This window comes from Protomyctophum parallelum, assembly GCF_964188405.1.
Source record: "Protomyctophum parallelum genome assembly, chromosome: 14".
NCBI lineage: Eukaryota > Metazoa > Chordata > Actinopteri > Myctophiformes > Myctophidae > Protomyctophum > Protomyctophum parallelum.
In genome coordinates this window covers 13,119,105-13,141,498 of record NC_139709.1, presented here as the reverse complement: position 1 = coordinate 13,141,498, position 22,394 = coordinate 13,119,105, and the positions used below count along the sequence as shown (strand labels likewise).

The window sequence follows — 22,394 nt, the reverse complement described above, 5'->3', positions numbered from 1 at the left end:
AGAGAGAGAGAGAGAGAGAGAGAGAGAGAGAGAGAGAGAGAGAGAGAGAGAGAGAGATAGAGAGAGAGAGAGAGAGAGAGAGAGAGAGAGAGTTAGAGCGAGAGAAAGATTTGGTTTTGTAAGAAAACTGGGGCATTAAATAAATAATGTACCAGACAACAGGCAATGATTAACCATAATGATTGATGATATACTTGCCCAAAGCTTCTTGAGCTTAATTGATGTAGCCACTATTAAAAGCCATTGGCATTCCTTCTGTTTCCTTATCCTGTAATCCCATTAGACAAACAGCCAATAAGACTCCTAACTTTAGAGCCCACACACAAACAAGACTGGATGCAGTATTAAAGCAGAAATTATATACCCCCCCCCCCCCCTGCAAAATATGCTGTAAAACTAAGACAAGAAATAATAAACACATCATGCATACATGCCACTGTATACACATGACATTTTATGTATACAGTATTCATAAATTGCAGAATCAGTGTTGCCAGATTGGGCTGGTTTCCTCCCCAATTGGGCTGTTTTAAAATGCATTGGGCTGTAAAAAATAGCATTGTGTGGTGAATTCAAATTTGGGCTTGTTTTTAACATATTTGGCGGGTTTTATTAGCCTCAAGACACAATTCATTCTTGGGGTTTTCTTTTCGCGCAGTACGTGTTTAAAGCCTGGTTTCTTTCGACTCCTCAGTGCTCTGATCCGGTCTAGAACCCGCCTATTCACTGTATCCAGTCCTTAACACACATATACACTGTTTCCGTATCCACTCTAGACCGGACATATATTTGTTGTGTGTAGGCTATACGTAGGGCGGGTGGTGGATACCCATGTCCGTCCAATGGGGGCGCAGCTGCACAAAGATTTTCATTTGATCTATTTATTTATTTTTAATGACGGACAAGGAAGCACCTGTCCCGTTCTTTGTTAAATCTGGTACCCATGTAATGATTTTAACTGTTTTATATGGGTTAGGGTGTTAGGCCCATATATGTGGGCTGTTTTTGTTATTGAATTGGGCTGGTTTTGGGCTGGAAACTGTCATTCTGATCTGGCAACCCTGATACTGTGGTATTTGATGATGTCACATGATGTCACATGATGCCACATATATCGACCATATATGGAGATGTGGGGTGACGGATGGACGGACGGACTGACTGACTGACTGGCAGACGGACTGACAGGAAATTCACGTTTCATAGTAAATGCGCAAGTTCGCAACTACGTTTTCAAATAAATGTAGTGGAGAAAAAGTACAATATTTGTCTCTGAGATGTTGTGGAGCAGAAGTAAAAGTACTGAACATTTGACATACTCAAGTAAAGTACAAATACCTCAGAATTGTACTTCAGTACAGTATAGTTTAAGAGCCATAAACGTCAAGACGTCTAATTGGCAATTATGTACCGGATGCCACGGACGACAAGACGTGATCCCTTGGGAATTCAATTTGTATCCATATTTAGAAAATTCCTCTAATCTGGTGTACAGGTGATGACATGCACATTACATGCATAATAGAATTACAAATTCTTTCTTTCTTTATAATGGGAGAATTGGCACTCAAAGCCTAAACTGGTGACCACCAGGTGGCGCTGAAGTACTAAGTTACTTTACACCACTGCTATCTGATCAAGCACAGGAGCATGTCCCAGCGAAACATACTTGCAATTATTAGTGGCAAATGACAAGCTATCTCAATGTCTAATGATTTGTAGACTGTGACCACAACACATTACTTATAGCTAAAGCCACAAGTGCATTTGCATATTATTTATTATACATCCATGTTGCGCTTTAACAGTATCGACTTTAAATTAGACTATAGTGTAAAACAACATATAATTATTTTAAGATTTGCACACTGCAATGACTTCTGAAAATATCTCATGTCAACATTATCAGCACTTCCAGTAGAGCAGCTGGTCAAAGAAAAGAATCACAGTGAGATCTGTACACCATGTACTATATATGCCACTAATACCTTCACTACGTGAAATCCCGATCAAACATTCTAATCCTTTCCGAGACGGAATTAGTCGCATCCGGGACAGGTATATATATACCGTTCTTGGACACAGATATCATGCTGCCCCATATATAGGTTGATTAATTCCTCTCCATTTGACAGAATTAAGTGCGTTCTCTATAAGCGTGCAAAAGCACCACCCAAAGCAGAGGCTTAAAAAGATTATCTCCATCGTCCCACCGCCGCATCCATTTCCTCCACTTGGATTGTTTGCTTCCCTTCATTCCATATTATAGGCCCCCAGAATAAAGCCACATGCAGACGGGGGCCAAGATGCTCTCCCACCCGGGGCCAGGATGATAAGTAAAGGCCACTTAGGGTTAGCGAGGTTATATGGACGACATGGGACGTGCAGAGTGTTAGAGGGGCAGGGGCTGAAATAGCGAAAATAGCAGATCTACAAGCTCACAACGTGTCGCGCTGCGGCGCGTTGAGAGCTTGTAGATCTGCTATATTTCGGGGCACAACCCAGCACTCTTTAGCTAGTGGAGATGCGGTTGTGCGACATTGATTTCTAAATACTGCAGTGTTCAAGTTCAGGAGACTCAGGAGGGAAAAAAGCCATTCTCCTTGAATGCTGCCTTTCCGGCGTGGCATGGAAAGGAGAGGGGAGGCATTTGCATTTCTTTCACCACAGTAAATGCTGCATCCGTGGTCTGGAGAGGGCAGTTGCTTTTTACAGACAGGTAAAAGGGGGCAGGGGCCTGAGGCCCCCTTTGACGTCTATAGCGTTATTCATAGTCTGGATTTCCGGTGGTGAGGTGACCACCGAACTACAACATGACGTCACTGAGCCGCGGTGAAGAGCAAAACCACCGCCACCGCCCCAGCCCTGCATCAACGTTATTTCGGCACCGGTGGTCACCTCACCACCGGAGCGGTGGTCACCTCACCACCGAAAAATCCAGACTATATTGAATGAGCCTTATGTGTTGCACGACGTCCCCTGACGGAATAAAAAACTCATTCTCAATCCACCGTGTCGTGACCGGCCCGCCTGCCGCTGGGCCGATAGTGGACCTCGTCGTCCGAGTCCTCGGGCTGCGGTGGCGGGAAGCAGTGGTCGAAGTTGTGCCTCAGGCGCTTCTCGATCTGGAAGCTGCGCTCGTAGGCGTGCGTGCTGTTGTACTCCTGCTCCTTGAGCTTGGCGTAGTAGTCGGAGAACTTGTTGAAGAGGATGGAGATGGGCATGCCGTTGAGGATGATGCCGAAGGAGATGCAGCCGAAGGCCACGCAGCGGCCCAGGTAGGAGATGGGGACCACGTCCCCGTAGCCCACGGTGGACATGCTCACCTGTGTATGAATGCAACAAAAAACAAACACACAAAAAGGGAAGCTATATGTCAAACTTGTGTTCTCCAAGAAGAGGACAATTACATAAAACGGCAATACACATCAGTGTTGTTTTCCGTCGACGAAAACTGAGGCGAAAGTGTTCGTCGACTACCTTTTTTCACTGACGAAAACTAAATGGAAACTAAATGAAAACTAAGCTATGATGACTGAAACTAAGACTACATATATGGACAATTTCGTCAACAAACAAAAATGTTAGGAAGGGCCTAGTGGACAAGAGATCCAGTATAAGTCATTTTACACACTTGAATTGTAAATTCAGTCACTGTAAAATCAGTCATTACGACGGCATCAAGGCCCGCCAACACACATTTCAGCCGACTAAATCAACTATAGATTTAGTCGACTAAAATCCTATGATATTTAGTCGACTAAAACTAGACCAACACTAAGACATTCCAGGTGACTAAATGTGACTAAAACTATTCAAGAGATGACTAAAACTAAAATCTAAATTTGCTGCCAAAAACAAAACTGATACATATCAACATCAGGAAGGTGCTGTTGATAGCAAGAAAGACCAATCTTGTCAAGAATCACATGAATCATACACACTTTGCAAATGTGGATGATCATTGTGAACAATGTGTGAACGATGAAGTAACTTAATAGCTTTAATTCCATAGTACACATTATAGGTTTTGCTGTTCGCCATGTTCATCACTCGTGAAAAGAAGTGAGGTCACTTTGTACAGTACGGATGGACGTTAATCCGTAATCCTGCTAAAATCTACTTCTACACATCAAGGGACGATCCCACTCTAAATCATGTTTTTTTTTTTTTTTTACCATAACGTGACCATGGGAATGACTCATACATTAAAAAGGGGGTGTTACATTAGAATTCCTTTCCAACCTGCCTCGCACTGCCCTGTCCATGACACTGTCTGCAAGGCTGCCGTCAATGTAGACATGCATTTTTTTTGTTTACTGCCCGGAACAACACATCCGATCATGATCGGATGTGTTGTTCCGGGCATTATGTCACACACAACTGAGATTAAAAACCCATGATCCAACTGATTCCAATGTAACTGGACCACAACATCTCTACTAGCGCTTCACCGCAATCCCTGAAGTGTCTGGTCTGAAATGCAACTCATTACACAGCATTACATGAGCTTATAGCCATGTGCAATTTAACAGATGCCACCCGTCAGACATGAGAGTATATACGTCCTTAATCAAAGAGGGGGGAAACATGGGGAATCATGCTGATGACGACCAGACACACTGTCATCTAATCCATCCTTGTGTTGGGAGGTTCACACGAAGGCACATTATAATACTAGGATTATATAATGAATGATACTTATCAACAGCAGAGATTTGTTGTCTCACTCCAGTGTGAATAAGTAGAATGAAGCGAAAGGTTCATTGATCCAGGGCTTATATACTGCTCTCACCTAGCTTAATGATAGAGGTGCTTTTCGAAAAATTTACTTTTTTTCCCCTCCACCAGTCCAGAATGGCTAGGGGGGGATTATGTTTTTGCCCCTGTCAGTCCGTGTGTCAGCGTTTCCAGACCTGAAACGCTTGCCCCCCCGCGGCAGTCAGCCGCGGGGGTGGAGCTTAATTTCCATCCACCAGCTGTCTAAAAACCCGGAAGAGACGCCGGCAGACAGCGGATAACGGCCGCGCCTGTCTGGTAGGTCTGGCAACAGCTTGTCTGTGTCTGTGTGGGTGTGTCGTCTGTGAACAGCCAATATTGGGCAATCCCAGTTGGCCAAGGAAGAATCTCCACCCATCATTCCCAACTTGGAATCACATGTTTAGGGGCCTCAAAACGGCAAACCTCCACTTTGTATTCACACTTATGCTCCATAGGCGGTCTGACAAACGTGAACGGTTCGGTTTCCCCCAGAGCTTCATAAAAAACACTTTCCCCCACGTTAATTGTTCACTCTAAAGAAAAAGTGTCCAAGGAAATGTACACATTTTGTTATTACCGACAGTGATAATGTGACGTTTTCAGAAAGGAAGCCATTGAGGGTTAAAATTGGCCTCAATGCTTCCAACTCGAGTAGGATTATTAATGTTCTGTACTGTGTTCAGTGTGGGGCAGACGGCCAGATTTGGGAGACCAGTAGCTTTGTTGTTGCAAGGAAAGTGGTAAAATGAGACTTTAGTGGTTGTTTTAGTCTCAGATTTATTCCGACGGAGGGACACAGTACATGTCACGCCCACACCAGTGTGAGCGCACCTGCACCAGGTTCTACGCTGAGTAGCCAAGGCTACTTATTGTCTACTGCTACCCATTGTTCTCTGCCTGCAGATCAACCCAATTTACCCTAGGTTAGCACGCCGTTATTCTTGAACCGTTATCCTGCCTGTTATTGTATTTGACCTTAGCCTGCCCCTATAGTTATCCCTTGCCTGACGCCTTGTACTGTGTATGGAACCGGACCGAACTCTGATTTATGGCTTGCCTAATCCCTATCAGAACCGACGCCCCACGGACTGCATTCCCGGAACCCTGACCCACGCTATCCCTACCAACGACGCCTTTGCCTTTTTCCCTTGACTTTAATAAAACCCGTTTATTGGTTTTTGCTGCCTGCTTTTGAGTCCAATCCTTTCTGGTGCCTGACAGTATAACTCTATGGGGACACAAAAGCGACACAAACAGTAGGACCTGGAAGTAGCTCTGGAGGGGGGGCGCTTTCCATTTTTGGCGGGAACCCCTTTTGGTGTTAGCATTATGTTATGCTTTAGCTATTGAAAAGCTTGTAGGTCTGCTATTTTTTGAAAAATCGAAGAACGACTGACATAGAAACATAGCTTTTTCAGAAAACTGTCAGGATATAGAAGAACATTTTTAGAAACTGATCTCAGGTCAGAATTAAATAGTCAATGTCTCACCGCAGCCCACCACCAGGCATCTGGAATGCTGCTGAAAGGAGTCCCCGGCTGGTCCTGCTCCACGGCGTGCATCAGAGCTGAGAAGCTGAAGATGCCCATGGCAATGAACAGGAACAAGCAGCACACCTGTAGGGAATACACGCCAATGTGCGTTTTGTGGACATATTATTATAGAGGTATACATGTCTATGCATAAAGTGAATGGCAAAGTGACAGGCAAAGTGAGTTCAACATTGTTTAATGTTGTGTAATGCAATTAGATATGACTTTTCTGTTTGGATGCATGGGCTAGTCAAGGCCATAAAGTAGTTTTTTGCCACTCAATAAGCATCCCTGTTTAACTTCCTGGTTTGATGATGATGTCACGCGCATACCGTCTAGTCTATTGCATGCTGGGAAATATAAGTGTAAAGTAAATCTAAAAAGGTACGGTAATCTTGAGGTATTTGTGCTTTAGTAATTCCAAATTCCAATACTTTTACTTCTACTCCACTACATCTCAAAAAATTTACTTTTACTATATTAATTTATTTGACAACTTTAGTTACTAGTTACTTTGTACATTTTGATCATTATTACAAAACATACAACCACTTTGACCCATACAGTAGGCTACATGTACAAGCCCCCAATGCGTCCCAATGTGAAGCATTGTGAGCTTGTAGATTGGCTATTTTCAAAATATTTGTATACATTTGAAAACTTGAAATGGGACACTCTGCATAGTGAATACTTTCTACTTTTGGTATTTTAGGTAAATTTTTATGCCAATATTTTTGCACATTTACAGCTTTTGAATTCCGGACTTTTAAGTAACGGAGTGGTTCTACATTGATTGCAGACGGTATTGATACTTTTACAAAACTTAAAGTAAAACTTATTGAGTACTTTTTCCACCACTGTGACTGTGTCTGTGTACAGCATATATAGGCTATGTTGAGCACCTGAGTGCCAGCGCACTTGTACCTGCTCAGAGCACTGGCGGATGGTGAAGCCAAACGCTCTCATTCCCGTGGAGTGGCGAGCCAGCTTCAGAATACGGAAGATGCGCATCAGCTTGACCACCTTCAGCACCTTGCTGACCTTGCTGACCCGGGCCATGGTCTTCAGGTCCTCCTGGGCGCCGAGGTCCTCCGAATCCGTGAACATCTCGAAGACGATCTGGAGGAAGTAGGGCATGACGGCCACCAGGTCCACAAAGTTGAGCGCGCTTCTCAAAAACTGTCTGATGTTGCTCGTGGTGAAAAGACGCAGGAAGTACTCCAGGGTGAAGAAGACGATGGAGAAGATCTCCACCAGCTCCATGTAGGTCTTGCCGTATAATTTGTACACCTTGAGCTCGTTGACCGTGTTCAGAGTCATGGCCACGATGGAGATGAGGACGAGCAGGCTGGAAAACACGGCGAAGGCTTTCGCCGCCAGCGAGGAGTACGGATTCTCTATCAGGTCCCACAGGACCTTCCGCACACCACCGAGGAACATGGTCTTGTAGCAATCCTCGTCCTGGTGATGCTTGATCTCATCAATCAGCTCTTTTGTGACCTTCAGTTGGTCTTTGATATCGTCGACTTTTTCCTCAAATAGAATCCGACAGCATCTGAAAAGAAAGAGACAGTCGCCGTTAATGTGTTTTTCATATACCTGCGTGGAACAAACATAGAAACTCACACACACAAACCCCTTGGTACAATTGCATGTTCGAGCAGTGTTGTTTTTGGCAGCACATTTTGACTTTAGTTTTAGTCATAGTCTCTTCAATAGTTTTCATTTAGTTTCAGTTACATTTTAGTCCCCTGGAATGCTTTAGTGTTAGTCTAGTTTTAGACCAAATAGCATAGGATTTTCTGAAAAGCATGAAACCAAGTGTAACATTATTGGAATCTCTTGTCCACTAGTCCCTTCCTAACATTTTAGTCTAGTCTTTATTTGTTGACGAAATTGTCAGTATATTTAGTCTTAGTTTTAGTCATCATAGCTTAGTTTTCAGTTAGTTTCCATTTAGTTTTCGTCAGTAGAAAAAGGCAGTCGGCGAACATTTTTCGTCTTAGTTTTAGTCGACGTAAACAACACTGGTTCAGAGGGAGATCTGAGAAGTGCACCTTGGTGTGTCCCTCATTCTCAGTCCCCAGAACGTCATCTCTTCATCGAAGTTGATGGGACACAGGCTCTCCATCACCCATATGACGTTGCTGCAGTAGAAGTGGAAGATGTAGTGGAAGAACATGGGGTCTCTGTCGAAGAAGAACTCGTGGTTGTGAACGTTGTAGTCGTCGCACAGGGTCAGACGCTTGACCGGATCTTCGCAGAGGGCGAGGATCCCGATCCTTGTTTTTGGGTAACGGAGGACGAGCTGAATGGGGATGTGAAAGACCTTTCCGCCCACATTGAGGTTGACGACATTAGATTTTCTTGGATTAGATTTTCTTGGTTTTGGTTTGGTGTGGTTGGTGTTGGTGTTGTTCTGGTGTTGGTCTTGGGGTTGTTCATCCAGATTGTCCATAGACGTCCATGCTTTCACAGAGCTGACTTGCGAAAAGGGGAATTCGTCCTCCTTTTCCTCGACGCTCGAGTTAAAGCTCACATCTCGTTTTATGCTGGCAAAAAGGCTTGAGCGGCGCTTTTTCAACACCTTCAATTTATGCCTTTTGCCTTCCATACCTGGTGATGATGGCACAGATTGTTATCCTCCCAATGAAGTTATCTGGCTAAGTTCAGGCCCACACAGTGGATGAATGAAAACAACAGTATTCCACAAGACTTATATTCCAACAGGATCCTTTGTAGACTCATGAATTCTGCCATCCGGGTGAATGAAAGAAAGACAGAAATGAGGGCAGAAAGAGCTGCCACGTTTTCCTCTCAGTGTGCAAGAAGATCAGCAACATGAGGATTCAGCCTCCTCACTGATTCTATAATCCTATTGCTGTTCTTTCTGTCCAAACGCTAAGTTAAAAATACTGTCCGTGAGGATTAGTGCTGTGATTTAAAGCTTTGGCTTCTAAGAAGAGGAAATGCAACGAGAGATAGTGGAAAGAGATGTCAGTTTTGTATTGATGACAGTGCTATTAAAAGCTCATGTGCATGCAGTACAGACAGATACTGTAGGCAGGTGACCATATATAGGCCTACATTTATTTTTTTGTAAATGTTGTTTGTACAAAGGAGGACATTTGAATTTTGTTCAGGAAAAATTGCTTGTGCTTATGAGCATCCTACTGTACGTGAGGACACTGAGGAGAACTTTCCCCATAAAATTGTAATATCGTAATGTCAATAATGTATTGCAGATTCATACAGATTTAACATATTTGTGAGATAAACTTCAACAATCAACAAAGGTCTTCAACAAATCAACGACAAGTGTGTCAAAATGAATTCCTGCTACCTAAACAGTTTTTTTTTCACCCACATAAAAAACTAATTATTCTGTTCTTCAGTTTTTTTCCTGCACCCTTAAAACCAACACCAACCCTGATTTTTCTTTTAAATAAACCAACACAAAAAATATAAATCAACGGCTTTTCTAAGAAAGAAAAATCAAACTATACTAATGTCCCTTCAGGCCAATAGATTCAGCTGGAAGTGATTGTATTTCATAAAAAATATATATACTCCGTTAGCTCGAATACTTGTAGGCTACTCCTGTAAACAAAGTCTGACCCATTCTTGTTTGTCCTTTAAAACATCATTGCCACGTTTTTGTTTTTGTTTTCATCATAATTGTCTTGTTAGAAAAAAAAAGAAAAATAAACATGTATTATGTTATACGTATGCACCATTGTTGTTTCCCTCTCCTGTAATGTCTGTGCTAACCCGGGGTTCTTTAAAAAACAAAATAAAAAGTTGGTCACAAAAATAAATATAATAATGGAAGATCCCTTTTCAAATGTTTTCCTCCGTGAGCTTTGCGTTTGACATGATGATCGTATCTTTCTAGTAGAAGACTCATTAGGCCAGAGGTCACAGGAGGTTTAATCCCAGCTGCCACCCTGAGGCAATGAAGCGTGTAAACGTTCCCTTAACTCTACCTGTTCACTCATTGTAAGATAGACCCGTTATTGAAATTCAGTTGACATGTCGCCTAATTGGTAAATTAGTGATTTTTGATGGGGGCCCATGAAATAAAAATGGTAGAGCCATAAAAAAAAATCTCTTATGGGTATTTTCTAATGGGGGGTCCGCAGGCTAAAGAGGGGGGGTCATTAACATGAAAAGGTTTGGGAACTGCAGGGGCTCCATCTTGCGCCACCCTTATCCCTTATCCCAAGACGTATTTGGCATTTTTTACTATTTTGAAAAACATTTTAAAATAGTTCAACTAGCCGATCTATTGTGAGCTTGTAGATCGGCTATGCTATTTGAACAATTTTAAAAGGTTTTTTAAAATAGTAAAACATTGCAAATTAGTTTAGGGATAAGGGTTAGTTAAGGGATGGCGCCAGATATAGCCCCAAGTTTGTACTACAACTACAAGACAAGTCCTGACTCCTGGTACAGTCTTGTGTGGTGTGCTGACTATTAGTATTTTTGACGTAGGCTATGATTGAATCAAGTTGCTTGGCACAGTTGGCAAACTTGGCACTAGTTTTCTTTTCTTTTGTAGTAGTCTACAACCAAACAGACTCTGTATTAAACTCATAATTGTATAACTAACTGGGCAGTTTCAGAGTAATGATTGTGAATGTATTGTTTTATTGATTCCAATGATTTTAGTAATGGTATGGTCCTCCGTCCTCCGAACCCCCCGTTTATATGATGGAATGGTACTAGCCAAGCTACCGGAAATGGAATTTCGAATAAAAATATAAATGTAATCTAAAGAAACATTATTTAAATTCACATTATATAGCCTACCTACCTATCATGTGTATGCGTGTGGAATGTATACACACACAAAAAACAACAACTAAAAATGTTCCACATAGGCCTATATTATTTTATTATTTCTGTTTAATAAAATGAAACCCCGCACCACGTGACTTCCTTTCCGGTCTAAGCTGACAACATGGACGCCAGCCGCGTGCAGCCGATCAAGCTCGCCAGAGTAAGAAACTATTAGATTAACGCCGAAATAACGTCAACCAAACAGATTTACAGAAACCTAAACTATTAGTGTCACGTTCGGTTGTGAAAAAACAAAGCGAGACGCAGTCTTGAGCTTCGTATTTGCGTTTTTTTGCGAGCCGTTCCTCGGCCCTTGTTTGTTCCATCATGGAGGCGATATACATGCTTCAGCTAAAGCGATAGCAACATGCTAATAGCTAACGTTACTATTGAATATCATAGCAGTGGTGCTTCAATGGATGTTGACTTTGTTTTTAATTCAACATGCTAAACTCTAATTGCACGTTTTTGTCATTTTTAGGTCACTAAGGTGCTCGGAAGAACTGGTTCCCAGGGACAATGTACACAGGTAATGTTAAACTGCTGATGCTAAACTGGCTAGTATAAATGTCTGTCTATGTCACTGGTTTCCAAACCTTTTCACGTCAAGGACCCCCAAATTGACACTAATTATCCCCCGGACCCCCATTTGAAGAGATAATATGCCAGGGACCCCTATAACATAAGGGTTTTACGGCTCTAGCAGTGATTCACAACTATTTTAATTTCAGCGACCCCCAGTTTGACATGCATTCGGCTACGAACCCCCATTTAATGGCATTTCTATCTCTGGGACCCCACATTTTCAAAATCAATGTTAATTTGAACTCTAGTGTACAAATGGAACCAAACGGTTCCATTTGTACACAAAGAGTTAAAGACTCATAAAGGTCCCTTTGGTTCCTAACTATCATTTAGCTGGGGACCCCCTGGGACTGCCTTAAGTATCACTGTCACTGGGGGTCCCCGCAACCCACTTTAAGATCCACTGGTCTATGTGACCACTATTCTCAAGTGTTATTTTGACGAGGTACTACGATTTTCAAAGTGTATATATGCATAATCGTACACTGGGTGATTTAGTAGGTTGGACAAGTAACGTCATAAGATTTTATTTGTTTATTTAATGGCCTAGTACTGTCGGACCTAATAATACTGGGGATTTAACATTATTGCCCAAGTTAAATCCATACCTTTTAATAATAAGGTTTGTTGGTGTCAAGTTGCACTGAATCCCTTCCCTTTGTTGTTGTTTGACAACTTAAAGAAACTTGCCTTTCTTTCTTTTCAGAACTCATTAATTTAAGATGCGCCGATGTGACTACAAATATCTATTTGAACTAATGTATAACTAAGTTAACCAATTTATAACCGATTCTAATTAGGTTTTTGTAATTCTAGTCTCATCCCTTTCTCCTATAACTCATGTAAAACATAGCCCAACAATTGGTCATGAAAACCTTTTATCCATCGGTCACCTCAAAAGTGATTTGATGTCCTTTTTTATTGCAGGTCTGGGTAGAGAAGTGATTTGATGTCCCGTTTCATTCTTTCTTGCAGGTCCGTGTAGAATTTATGGATGACAGCAACCGCTCCATCATCAGGAACGTGAAGGGCCCAGTGAGAGAGGGTGACGTCCTGACGCTCCTGGAGTCTGAAAGAGAGGCCAGGAGGCTGCGATAGGTACGCTCGCCATCATGGAAGCAGCTATGGTTAAAGCCCAAACCACACCAAAGGGTCGGGTTGGGATAAAACAATTTTTTAAAACCATTTAGGCCTGGGAACGATTATACACATGTCTTCTAAATCCTGACAGTTTTCTGAAAAACCCTATGTTTCTGTGTCAGTCGTTCTCAAACATTTTCATGTCAAAGACCCCCAAAAATATATGTAATTGGCCACCGACCTCAATATGTTCCAGGGACCCCCAGAAGCAAAGATTTGAGTTAAAAAACGTTAGCTCTGAAAGAATATATATTCCAAATTTGCACTACATTTTCACTAATTATTTTTGCCGCTCGTCGGTGCAGCGCTATGAGCTTGTGGATCTGCTATTTTTTGTAACCTAATGCTTAAACACAAAGTGGTTCCTGTCCAGAAGGGGTTAAGGTAGACCACAACAACTTTGCCTTAAAACTGTTTTGTCCCAACCCGACCCTTTGGTGTGGTTTGGGCTTTAGTTGCTAGATTCCATGCAGGTTAGCTGGACAGTGGAGGGGACTGTTCCGCATCAAGTTATACATGGGTCTATCTTTTTTTCTTTGCTCTCGGGAGTGCAGCGGGACGCGTTAAACCCATTTAGGACGGGAATCCATTCTGGTGTTTTAACTTAGAAATGTGCAACATTTTCTCTGGGGGGGAGATTACCCACTGTTTAACCACAAGATCTGACCACCCACCCTGTTAATTTTGGTGTAAAGGTTCAACTGGGCGCCAGTAGTTGGTTTGTGCTGCTGCTATGTGGCGTTGGCCCAGCTTCTATTATGTGTCATGCATACAGTCATTGTGCATATGATGTGAATTGGCCATGTTCAAGGGCGGAGAATGGGGTTACAGATTGGTCGTGCACTTTATCAGCAGGGAGAATATACTAGGGGCTATAGCCTATATCTTGTGCCAAACCTTATCCCTAAATTTATTTGCCTTTCTTTTTTTCTTTTTTCTTTTCTTACTATTTAAAAAAAACCTTTTAAAATTGTTCAAATAGCTGATCTATAAGCTCACAACATGTAGATGTTAGATCGGCTAGTTGGAACTATTTAAAAATGATTTTCAAAATGGTTCTCAAACATTCTTTGCAAGAGTTTCCCCCGTTAACCATAATTAATTAGCCGAGTACACCGATCACACATTTGGTGTTTCTTTAACTTTATTTATTTTGTCTGCCATTTTATTATGTTTAATATTCACACTCACTCAGGTCAAATGATGACCGTATTATTGGTGGTTTGGTTTAGGACCCCTATTTGAGAAATGATGGTCTACATTGCCCCAAATAACCAGCTGTAGGGTTTAGAATGAACGGGTCGTGTGTGGAAGACTGTGGAATGAAGATTAATATATGTATTAATAACTTTGAATACTTTATTGGCAGAAATGTAAATGGTACAGAGTACAGTCAAACACTTTGTACAAAAGGATATCACTGAAAAAATAGGGGGCTTGTTTCCATTCAGTTCCTGGGAAACTGCTTTCCTTTTTTTGATTTAGCTGGAACGTAAAAAGTGAAGATATTTGGGCTGATGTATGACACTGTTCCCTTCTCTTGCAGTGCCCAGTGGAGATGCGTGGGGTGCCGATCCAAGGTGTGGAGGAGTGATGGCGACCAGTGACCAGTTCTATAGCCTGCATTGGCTTACATCTCTGACTTTGTTTGTTGACGTTTGTTAAAAAATAAATTTGGTAATTGATGGCTAAAGGAAGTCCTGTGTTCTGTCATTGTTTTTGAGGTTGATTGTAATATTGATGAAGAGAAAAATATCATTCTGGAAAGTGTTTCTATAAACCATTGTCGTAGACTACTTATGCTGATCAATACATCGCTATATAAATCTTGTGAAAGCTAGATTTTTCCAAGCAATTTGTTTAAGAATGATTTGCTCATACAATCTGATTCTAACATACTAAAACTTTTGTATTTCTTTTGGTCAAACAATTATAAAACCAAGCATTTAATCTTGTATGAGTTACAACTTGCCATTTTACATTATGACATGGTTAATAATTTCAACTAAATTCAATCTGGGGGAATAAACTGCCGCTGTCATTTTATATATAGGAGCTGTGTCTGACGACATTTCATTAAAATGACTAGCAATGTCTTAATTTGTGCACAACTGCACATCAATGTTTTTCTAAATCAGTTAAAATATAGTGTACAAGCAAGCCATTTATATTTGCAGAAACTATTTAGCAAGGACTAGTGGGAGAATGTTTACCTGGCCAGTGGCCACCATAAAGACGAAAAGCTACTTGTGCTGGGATGACCAACTCCTTGATGTATGTTAGTGTTTTTTAACAAAATACTGCAGATAAGTGCCACATCTACATGGCAAGAGCATATGTATAAAATGCTGATTTGGCCTTTCGTTTCATCTAGATTTCACAGGCGGTGCTACAACTACTTTTACCCGGAATGTATTGTAATTAATGTAATACAACTATTTTATTTAATCATATAGATGTTTCACTTTTAAGTATGGGTTTAGGAACATCCCCACCAAGCAGATAAAGATAACCATATTGTTAACCATTGTCTAGTTGTCTGGTTAGTTGTGGTGTGAACTCTGCCACCAGTTAGAACTTCTAGTTAGCTTGGAACAGCCCTTCAGACAGTTCTCAATATACCCAGTAGAGGGCAGCATCACTACATTTTGGTTCAGCATAGATGAGAACAATTACATTCACATCTATGCTGAGGTCAATATCAACGGCTCTAGATTCATTTAATGGCTCTAGGTAACGTCTTGATAGAGTAATAATGAATGTGGTGGAGATTTGCAAAGTCACACTTAATTTCTGTTTGTGTTCTAACTAGTCTAAAACTGAAAATACACAATATATAGACCTACACATACTTACAGCTGTACAGCATACAGTAAGCTTCTATAATAAATACACTACACTGTCAAAAATACGATATTAGCCCATGCTATGGCATCAGTTAGTGTCATGCTACTGTATGCATGACATGGTGACAAAATGTCATAATATTGCTTTGATTGAATTATGTTATACTGTGCTATGGCTTCAAAAATACATAATGTCTAATACAACATGGCATCCAAAACATCAAGCTATTTAATAACACTGGTAAATGACATGCTATGGGTATCTGGCATTGGAAAAACAATGAATCTGTTCTCATGGTTCTGGTACAGTAGGCTATGTGTAGCTGATCTGTTAATGGTAATCCTAATACATTCAAACCCAAAACATATGTCATAAAAAGTGATACCATTCTAAAAACATACCATTATGTCAAAGAAATGTCATACCATATGGCAGAGGTTGCCAAAGTGGGGACCCTTGAGGGAGTTTCAGGGGGTCTCCAGCTAAATGATAGTCCTAGTTAGGAACCAAATGGACCCTTGTGGATCTGTAACTCTGAGAGTATACAAAGGTTCCATTTGTACACACGCAGAGTTAAATTAACAATGATTTAGAAATGCCATTAAATGGGGGTCTGTAGACTAATATGCATGTCAAACTAGGGGTCCTTGAAATGTAACGGGTTGAGAATCACTGCTATAGCCGTAAAAATCGTCTTCAAATGGGTGTCCGCGGGGTGCATGAGTGTCAATTTGGGTGGTCCTTGGCATGAAAAAGCTTGGGAACCACGGACCTATGGCGCTATATATGCTGAAGGAATTCCTGATTGAAACTTTGGTTCTCTGCTCCACACAAATAAAAACCTTTAGGTGTTCTATGTCTTGACCTATAAAATAGCAATAGCCTAATATATCTTAAACACTGCTTTGAGGCGCACGTACCTATACTGTAGCTGTAGCAAAGGTGTCCAACTCCAAACTCGGATAATTTGTTATACTGTGGTGTCAAAAAACACGATACACTACAGTATGTCAAAAACAATATGGTATCAAAAGACAACACACTCTAGGCTATGGTGTCATCATGACATACTACAATAGTGTCGGGGAAAAAGATACATACTTATACGACCAGGGGTGTCAAACTATAGCGGTCGGTGGGTCACAAAGGGGTCCAATGCAGCAGGACGATTTTGTGAAGAAGAACAAATATGATATGTTATGCTATCTTTCCCTAGCACTGTGTGTAGCCTGATGTTTTGGTACTTTTTTAATTTTGTTGTGAGGTTAAGAGTTTTTTTCCCCCAGGGTGTCAGCATCCTCAACTATCTTTAACTCCATTGCATCTATCTTTTAACCTGTAAATGCTTAATACTATATAGTATAGTACTAGTGTGTTGTATCAAGGCCCATTATTTATTCGGCCACGGACCACCATTTGTTGACATTTAGACCTCTCAGACCCAAAACGTTGAATATTCTGTTGTTGTTGGTTTAAGATCTTGTCCCCAATTCCATGCTGTGTTGATGTTGGTACGATAGGAGAGATAACAGGCAAACGTTGATCAAAATAACAATTCTTCTACATTCTCTAATTGTTTCGACTTCTTTATGCAGATAATGCAGATGTTTACTCTTGAGGGTGTAAAATGAAAGCAAATGTACCCGTATGGGTCCATAGTCCATTCCACACTTGTATTGAGGACACAGAGAAAGATTTTACATTTTGTTTCATTCAGTTTTAAGATTCAGTATATTTCCCGTTGGCTGGCACCTCACAAGGACCGGTGTGCTGTGCACCCTTTTGCTTATAGTTTCTTTCGGCAATGACCCAGAAATATTCATTCACGACACTCGCTTGTCGCGACCCAAACCAAAGTAATATTACTAGTACCACAGACGAAAAACAGTCTAAGTCCAAATTTCATTCGGACCCCTCCACGAAAAGGCCTCGTTGTCTATCATTTATACATTATGGATCAATAGTGTGGACTTTTCTTCGTCTGTGGCATTCGAGATAGATAAAGAGGCAAATGTAGTAGTCCTATAGTATAGTATTAGTATGTATAGTATACTAAATCATTGTTAGATTTTGTTAGATTTAACCGCTTGAACCCTAGTGTCCCTAGTCTGGGTCGAACATTCAGAAAAAAGACATTTTTGGTCAAAAATAGCAAACACCTTAATAATGCTAGATAAATACAATATATCATACCACAATCAAATCACCCCGCACCCCATCAGCATACAGCGTTCACTATGGACTTAGTGGTTGATTCTGCAGGGAGTGCAGTTTCTGGCTACACCAGTGTTATTTTCTGATACCCCAATGAACCAATATTTAATGTATCTGTTCTAAGACTCCCCAAGAATGAGTTTCAACTTTCACTTGCTGTGAAAACATCTTATGCTGTACTTTGTTGTCATTTTTGTTTTCTCCAGATCATTTGCCATAGTAAAATGTCACCATATCACATTTCTCTAATGTTCATGTTGCTTACAGGTCGGGTTACAGTTGCTCAGGCAGGAGAATGTCTGTCACCGAAACCCCATGGCTATATCAACAAGTCAAGTGGCATATAATCTGACACCAAAGGCACAAACAAGTCTTGGCAGTATTTCATTAACCTGCAGTGAGCTGTGAGAGCGAGCAAGGAGGACAAGCTGGCACTTGATACCATATCAGTGTTGTTTTTGGCAGCAAATTTTGATTTAGTCATATAGTCTCTTCAATAGTTTTCATTTAGTTTCAGTCACATTTTAGTAACCTAAAATGTATTTTGGTGGGCGTTGATGCCATCGTAATGACTGTTTTTACACATGCTGAAAATAGCAGATCGACAGATCTGTGAGCTTGTAGATCTGCTATTTTCAAGTGTAAAATGACTTATACTGGACCTCTTGTCTACTAGTCCCCTTCCTAACATTTTAGTCTCGTTTTTACTTGTTGACGAAACTGTCAATTTATTTAGTCATAGTTTTAGTCACCACAACTTAGTTTCCATTTAGTTTTCATCAGTGAAAAAAGGTAGTCGACGAACATTTTCCGTTTTAGTTTTAGTCGACGAAATCAACACTTGACACCATATTGACAGAGCGAGAGACACAGAGACAGAGATTCTATGTACATAGTATATACTGTATGCACTCAACAGGCATCATTGTCAACGTTAGCAATACAATGTTTGGTCATCTTAGTAACCCTGCCATTATCCATCCATCCACACCTGTCCTCATTACATGCTTGGCTGCCATCTGAGTTTGCTCTCACAGTTTCTGTCTTTTTGTTGCTTTCTCTTAATTTCTCTCTCTCTCTCTCTTTGCCAAAACGGATACACCCACACACGCACACGCACACGCACGCACACACACACACACACACACACACACACACACACACACACACACACACACACACACACACACACACACACACACACACACACACACACACACACACACACACACACACACACACACACACACACACACACAGAGAGAAACACATTTAGTCCAAGGACGCTCCCTGTTTGTCTGCATGCCTCTGAGGTTTCACCCAGCCATGCAGGGGATAAAAACATGTGCAAGGGTATAAGTGGCGATAGGCACGTCTGTCTGCAGGGAATATCCAATTTGATATCTTGCCAGCCCTCACACAAACATGTACGCACGCATGTGCGCACGCACGCACGCACACACACACACACACACACACACACACACACACACACACACACACACACACACACACACACACACACACACACACACACACACACACACACACACACACACACACACACACACACACACACACAATTTGGCTGCATGGTCTCTCTTTGACCTAATGATATGATGAAGGGCCAAAATCATGCATCTTCCAGCATGGGTATGCTTATGGCCTGGGTTTAGTTCATGGGATTTGTCTGAAAGCAACATGTTCCAGCTTGGTTTGTGGGATTTGACCAAATACGTATAATATGTACTAGCTCAAAGCTCTGTTATAAATATAAAGCTAAAAGAAAATATCCCCTGTCAGATCACGCTCCAAGCACTGTCTTGGAGCGATAATTTCACATTGTTCAAAAATGACATTTATCTTCAATCACCATATATTATAGTATATTACCATAAAGTTCCGGAAGTTAAAATCCATCAACCCCTTGTCTCTCTCCGTATCCCTCTCAGACGCCATCTCCATCTCCTCCTTCACACAGTCTGACTCCCCCACCGAACTGGTTAACATACAACACCACACTCTCCTCCTCCCTTGACCAGCTTGCACCCGTTCAAACCCGTTCCGTCTCATTCACCCACACTGCTCCCTGGTTAAGTCCAAGGGCCGGCAGCTGGAAAGGCTGTCCAAGAGGACAGGGCTCACTGTTCACTCCGACATGCATAAACAGCATATGCAGCTCTATAAGGACACCATCAACTCCACCCGCACCTCACACTACTCTGGAATCATTCAGTCAGGCAGTGGCAACCCCAGAGTACTTTTTTCCACAATAAACAAACTACTCAAACCCATGGACACCATTTCCCACTCCTTCACCACTGAAAAATGCAATAACTTCCTAACCTTCTTTCATGAGAAAATCGACAACATTCACATTCACCCCCCCCCCCCCCCCCCCCCGGACCTGAACCTGAGCCTACCATACCCACTACACACTCCTTCTCCTCATTCACTGACATCTCACCCTCTGAGCTGTCAACTGTCATTGCAGGCATGAAATCCTCAACCTGCTCCCTGGACCCCCTCCCCACCTACCTCCTCAAGGACTGTATCCCCACTCTCTCACCACTCATCACTAAAACAATAAACTCCTCCCTTTCCTCTGGTTTCGTTCCCCCTTCCCTAAAACTTGCCTCCATCACACTGATCCTAAAAAAACCCGGCCTCGACCCTGACTCCCCCAATAACTATCGGCCCATCTCAAACCTCCCATTTCTGTCAATAATTCTGGAACGAGTCGTCACAAACCAAATCACTGCATACCTGGAAACAAACCACCTATATGAACAATTTCAATCCGGCTTCCGCACCAAACACAGCACTGAAACTGCCCTCCTCAGAGTCACCAATGATCTCCTGCTATCTGCTGACACCGGTTCACTCAACATCCTCATCCTCCTTGACCTCAGTGCCGCCTTCGACACCATTCACCACTCCATACTCATCTCACGCCTCAAATCCACCCTTGGAATCACTGGCACTGCCCTCTCCTGGTTCCAATCATTTCTCACTGACAGACAGCATTTTATTTCCATCAATAACTGCCAATCACTCACATCACCTGTCACCCACGGCGTCCCCCAAGGTTCAGTACTTGGTCCCCTTCTCTTCATCCTCTACATGCTCCCCCTTGGCCAGATACTCCGCACTCATGGTCTCCACTTCCACTGCTATGCCGATGACACTCAACTGTATCTCCCCGCCAAAACCATCACTGCCATCACCCACTCCACTCTCACCTCCTGCCTGACTGACATCAAAACATGGATGCAAACAAACTTCCTAAAACTCAACTGCAATAAATCTGAAATCCTCATCATTGGCCCTGACTCACTCACCCGCTCCTCCCATGACTTCTCCCTCACCATTGATGGCTCCACTGTCACCCCCTCCACACGAGTCCGCAACCTTGGTGTCATCCTTGACCCCACCCTCTCCTTCCAGCCCCATGTCAACCAGATCACCAAAACCGCCTTTTTCCACCTCCGTAACATTGCCCGCCTTCGTCCCATGCTATCCCACACGGCCGCTGAAACACTCATTCATGCCTTCATCACATCCAGACTCGACTACTGCAATAGCCTCCTGTATGGCGTCACCACCAAGGTCCTCAAAAAACTACAATATGTTCAAAACTCCGCCGCCCGCCTACTCACCAGAACCAGATCCAGGGACCACATCACACCCATCCTCCGCGAACTCCACTGGCTCCCAGTCAAGTCCAGAATTGAATTCAAAATACTCACCATCACCTACAAAACCCTCAACAACCAGGCCCCCCTCTACCTCTCTGAACTCATCAACCGCCATGTCCCCTCCCGCTCCCTCAGGTCAAGCACTGCCAACCAACTGGAAACCCACAGATCCAACAAACGGACATGGGGAGACAGGGCCTTCGCAGTGGCTGCCCCTTCTCTTTGGAACTCACTCCCAATCAGAGCTGCCCCCACCTTCGAAATGTTCAAAAGCACACTCAAAACCCACCTTTTCAAACTGGCTTTCCCTACATAACCCCCCCCCCCACACACACACACACACACACACACACACACACACACACACACACACACACACACACACACACACCCTTCTTGTTTGCCCCTCTTTTGTTTTTTATTCCTAGTTTTTAACCTTTTAAACCTTTTAATTTGTTTTCTAATAAATATGTCTGTATTTCTTTCTGTAAAGCGACTTTGGGTACCTAGAAAAGCGCTATATAAATCGTATATATTATTATTATTATTATTATGGACCCATTAGGTGCATGTCATGCACATAAACCTAGCCTGAAACTAATGTTTCCTGAAACTAATGTCTGTAATCATGTTAAACCAACCAATGAAGGTCATTTCATGTTCAACGACACATTTTCAATTAATTATTTTGCCTGCTTGCATTTATGCCTATTGAGAGCTAGAGAACTGGTCCGCATTGCATTTAAAACCCATTTGGTGTTTTAAGCATTATGTT

General features: G+C 42.1%; 2 protein-coding genes across 2 annotated transcripts; one reads left to right on the top strand and one right to left on the bottom strand.

Annotated features, from left to right (window-relative positions):
* Positions 1 to 3,002: 3,002 nt before the first annotated feature.
* On the bottom strand, positions 3,003 to 8,907 carry LOC310871123 (potassium voltage-gated channel subfamily V member 2; the record flags this gene model as incomplete). The annotated part of the gene is made up of 4 exons (XM_083782612.1): positions 3,003 to 3,326; positions 6,252 to 6,377; positions 7,218 to 7,848; positions 8,351 to 8,907. 4 exons carry the CDS (start codon positions 8,905 to 8,907, stop codon positions 3,003 to 3,005), a joined length of 1,638 nt encoding a protein of 545 aa, XP_083638738.1.
* Positions 8,908 to 11,226: 2,319 nt separating this feature from the next.
* On the top strand, positions 11,227 to 14,557 carry rps28 (ribosomal protein S28). The gene is made up of 4 exons (XM_083781126.1): positions 11,227 to 11,295; positions 11,617 to 11,664; positions 12,696 to 12,818; positions 14,407 to 14,557. The coding sequence occupies exons 1-3, from the start codon at positions 11,257 to 11,259 to the stop codon at positions 12,816 to 12,818; spliced, it is 210 nt and encodes a 69-aa protein (XP_083637252.1). The 5' UTR covers positions 11,227 to 11,256; the 3' UTR covers positions 14,407 to 14,557.
* The last annotated feature ends 7,837 nt before the right edge of the window (positions 14,558 to 22,394 follow it).

Bases quoted from the DNA above. Each gene is read 5' to 3' on its own strand.
- rps28 (XM_083781126.1), top strand. From the start codon at position 11,257: ATGGACGCCAGCCGCGTGCAGCCGATCAAGCTCGCCAGA. The intron at 11,296-11,616 runs GTAAGAAACTAT...TGTCATTTTTAG, and splicing joins AGCCGATCAAGCTCGCCAGA to GTCACTAAGGTGCTCGGAAG. The intron at 11,665-12,695 runs GTAATGTTAAAC...TCTTTCTTGCAG, and splicing joins CCCAGGGACAATGTACACAG to GTCCGTGTAGAATTTATGGA.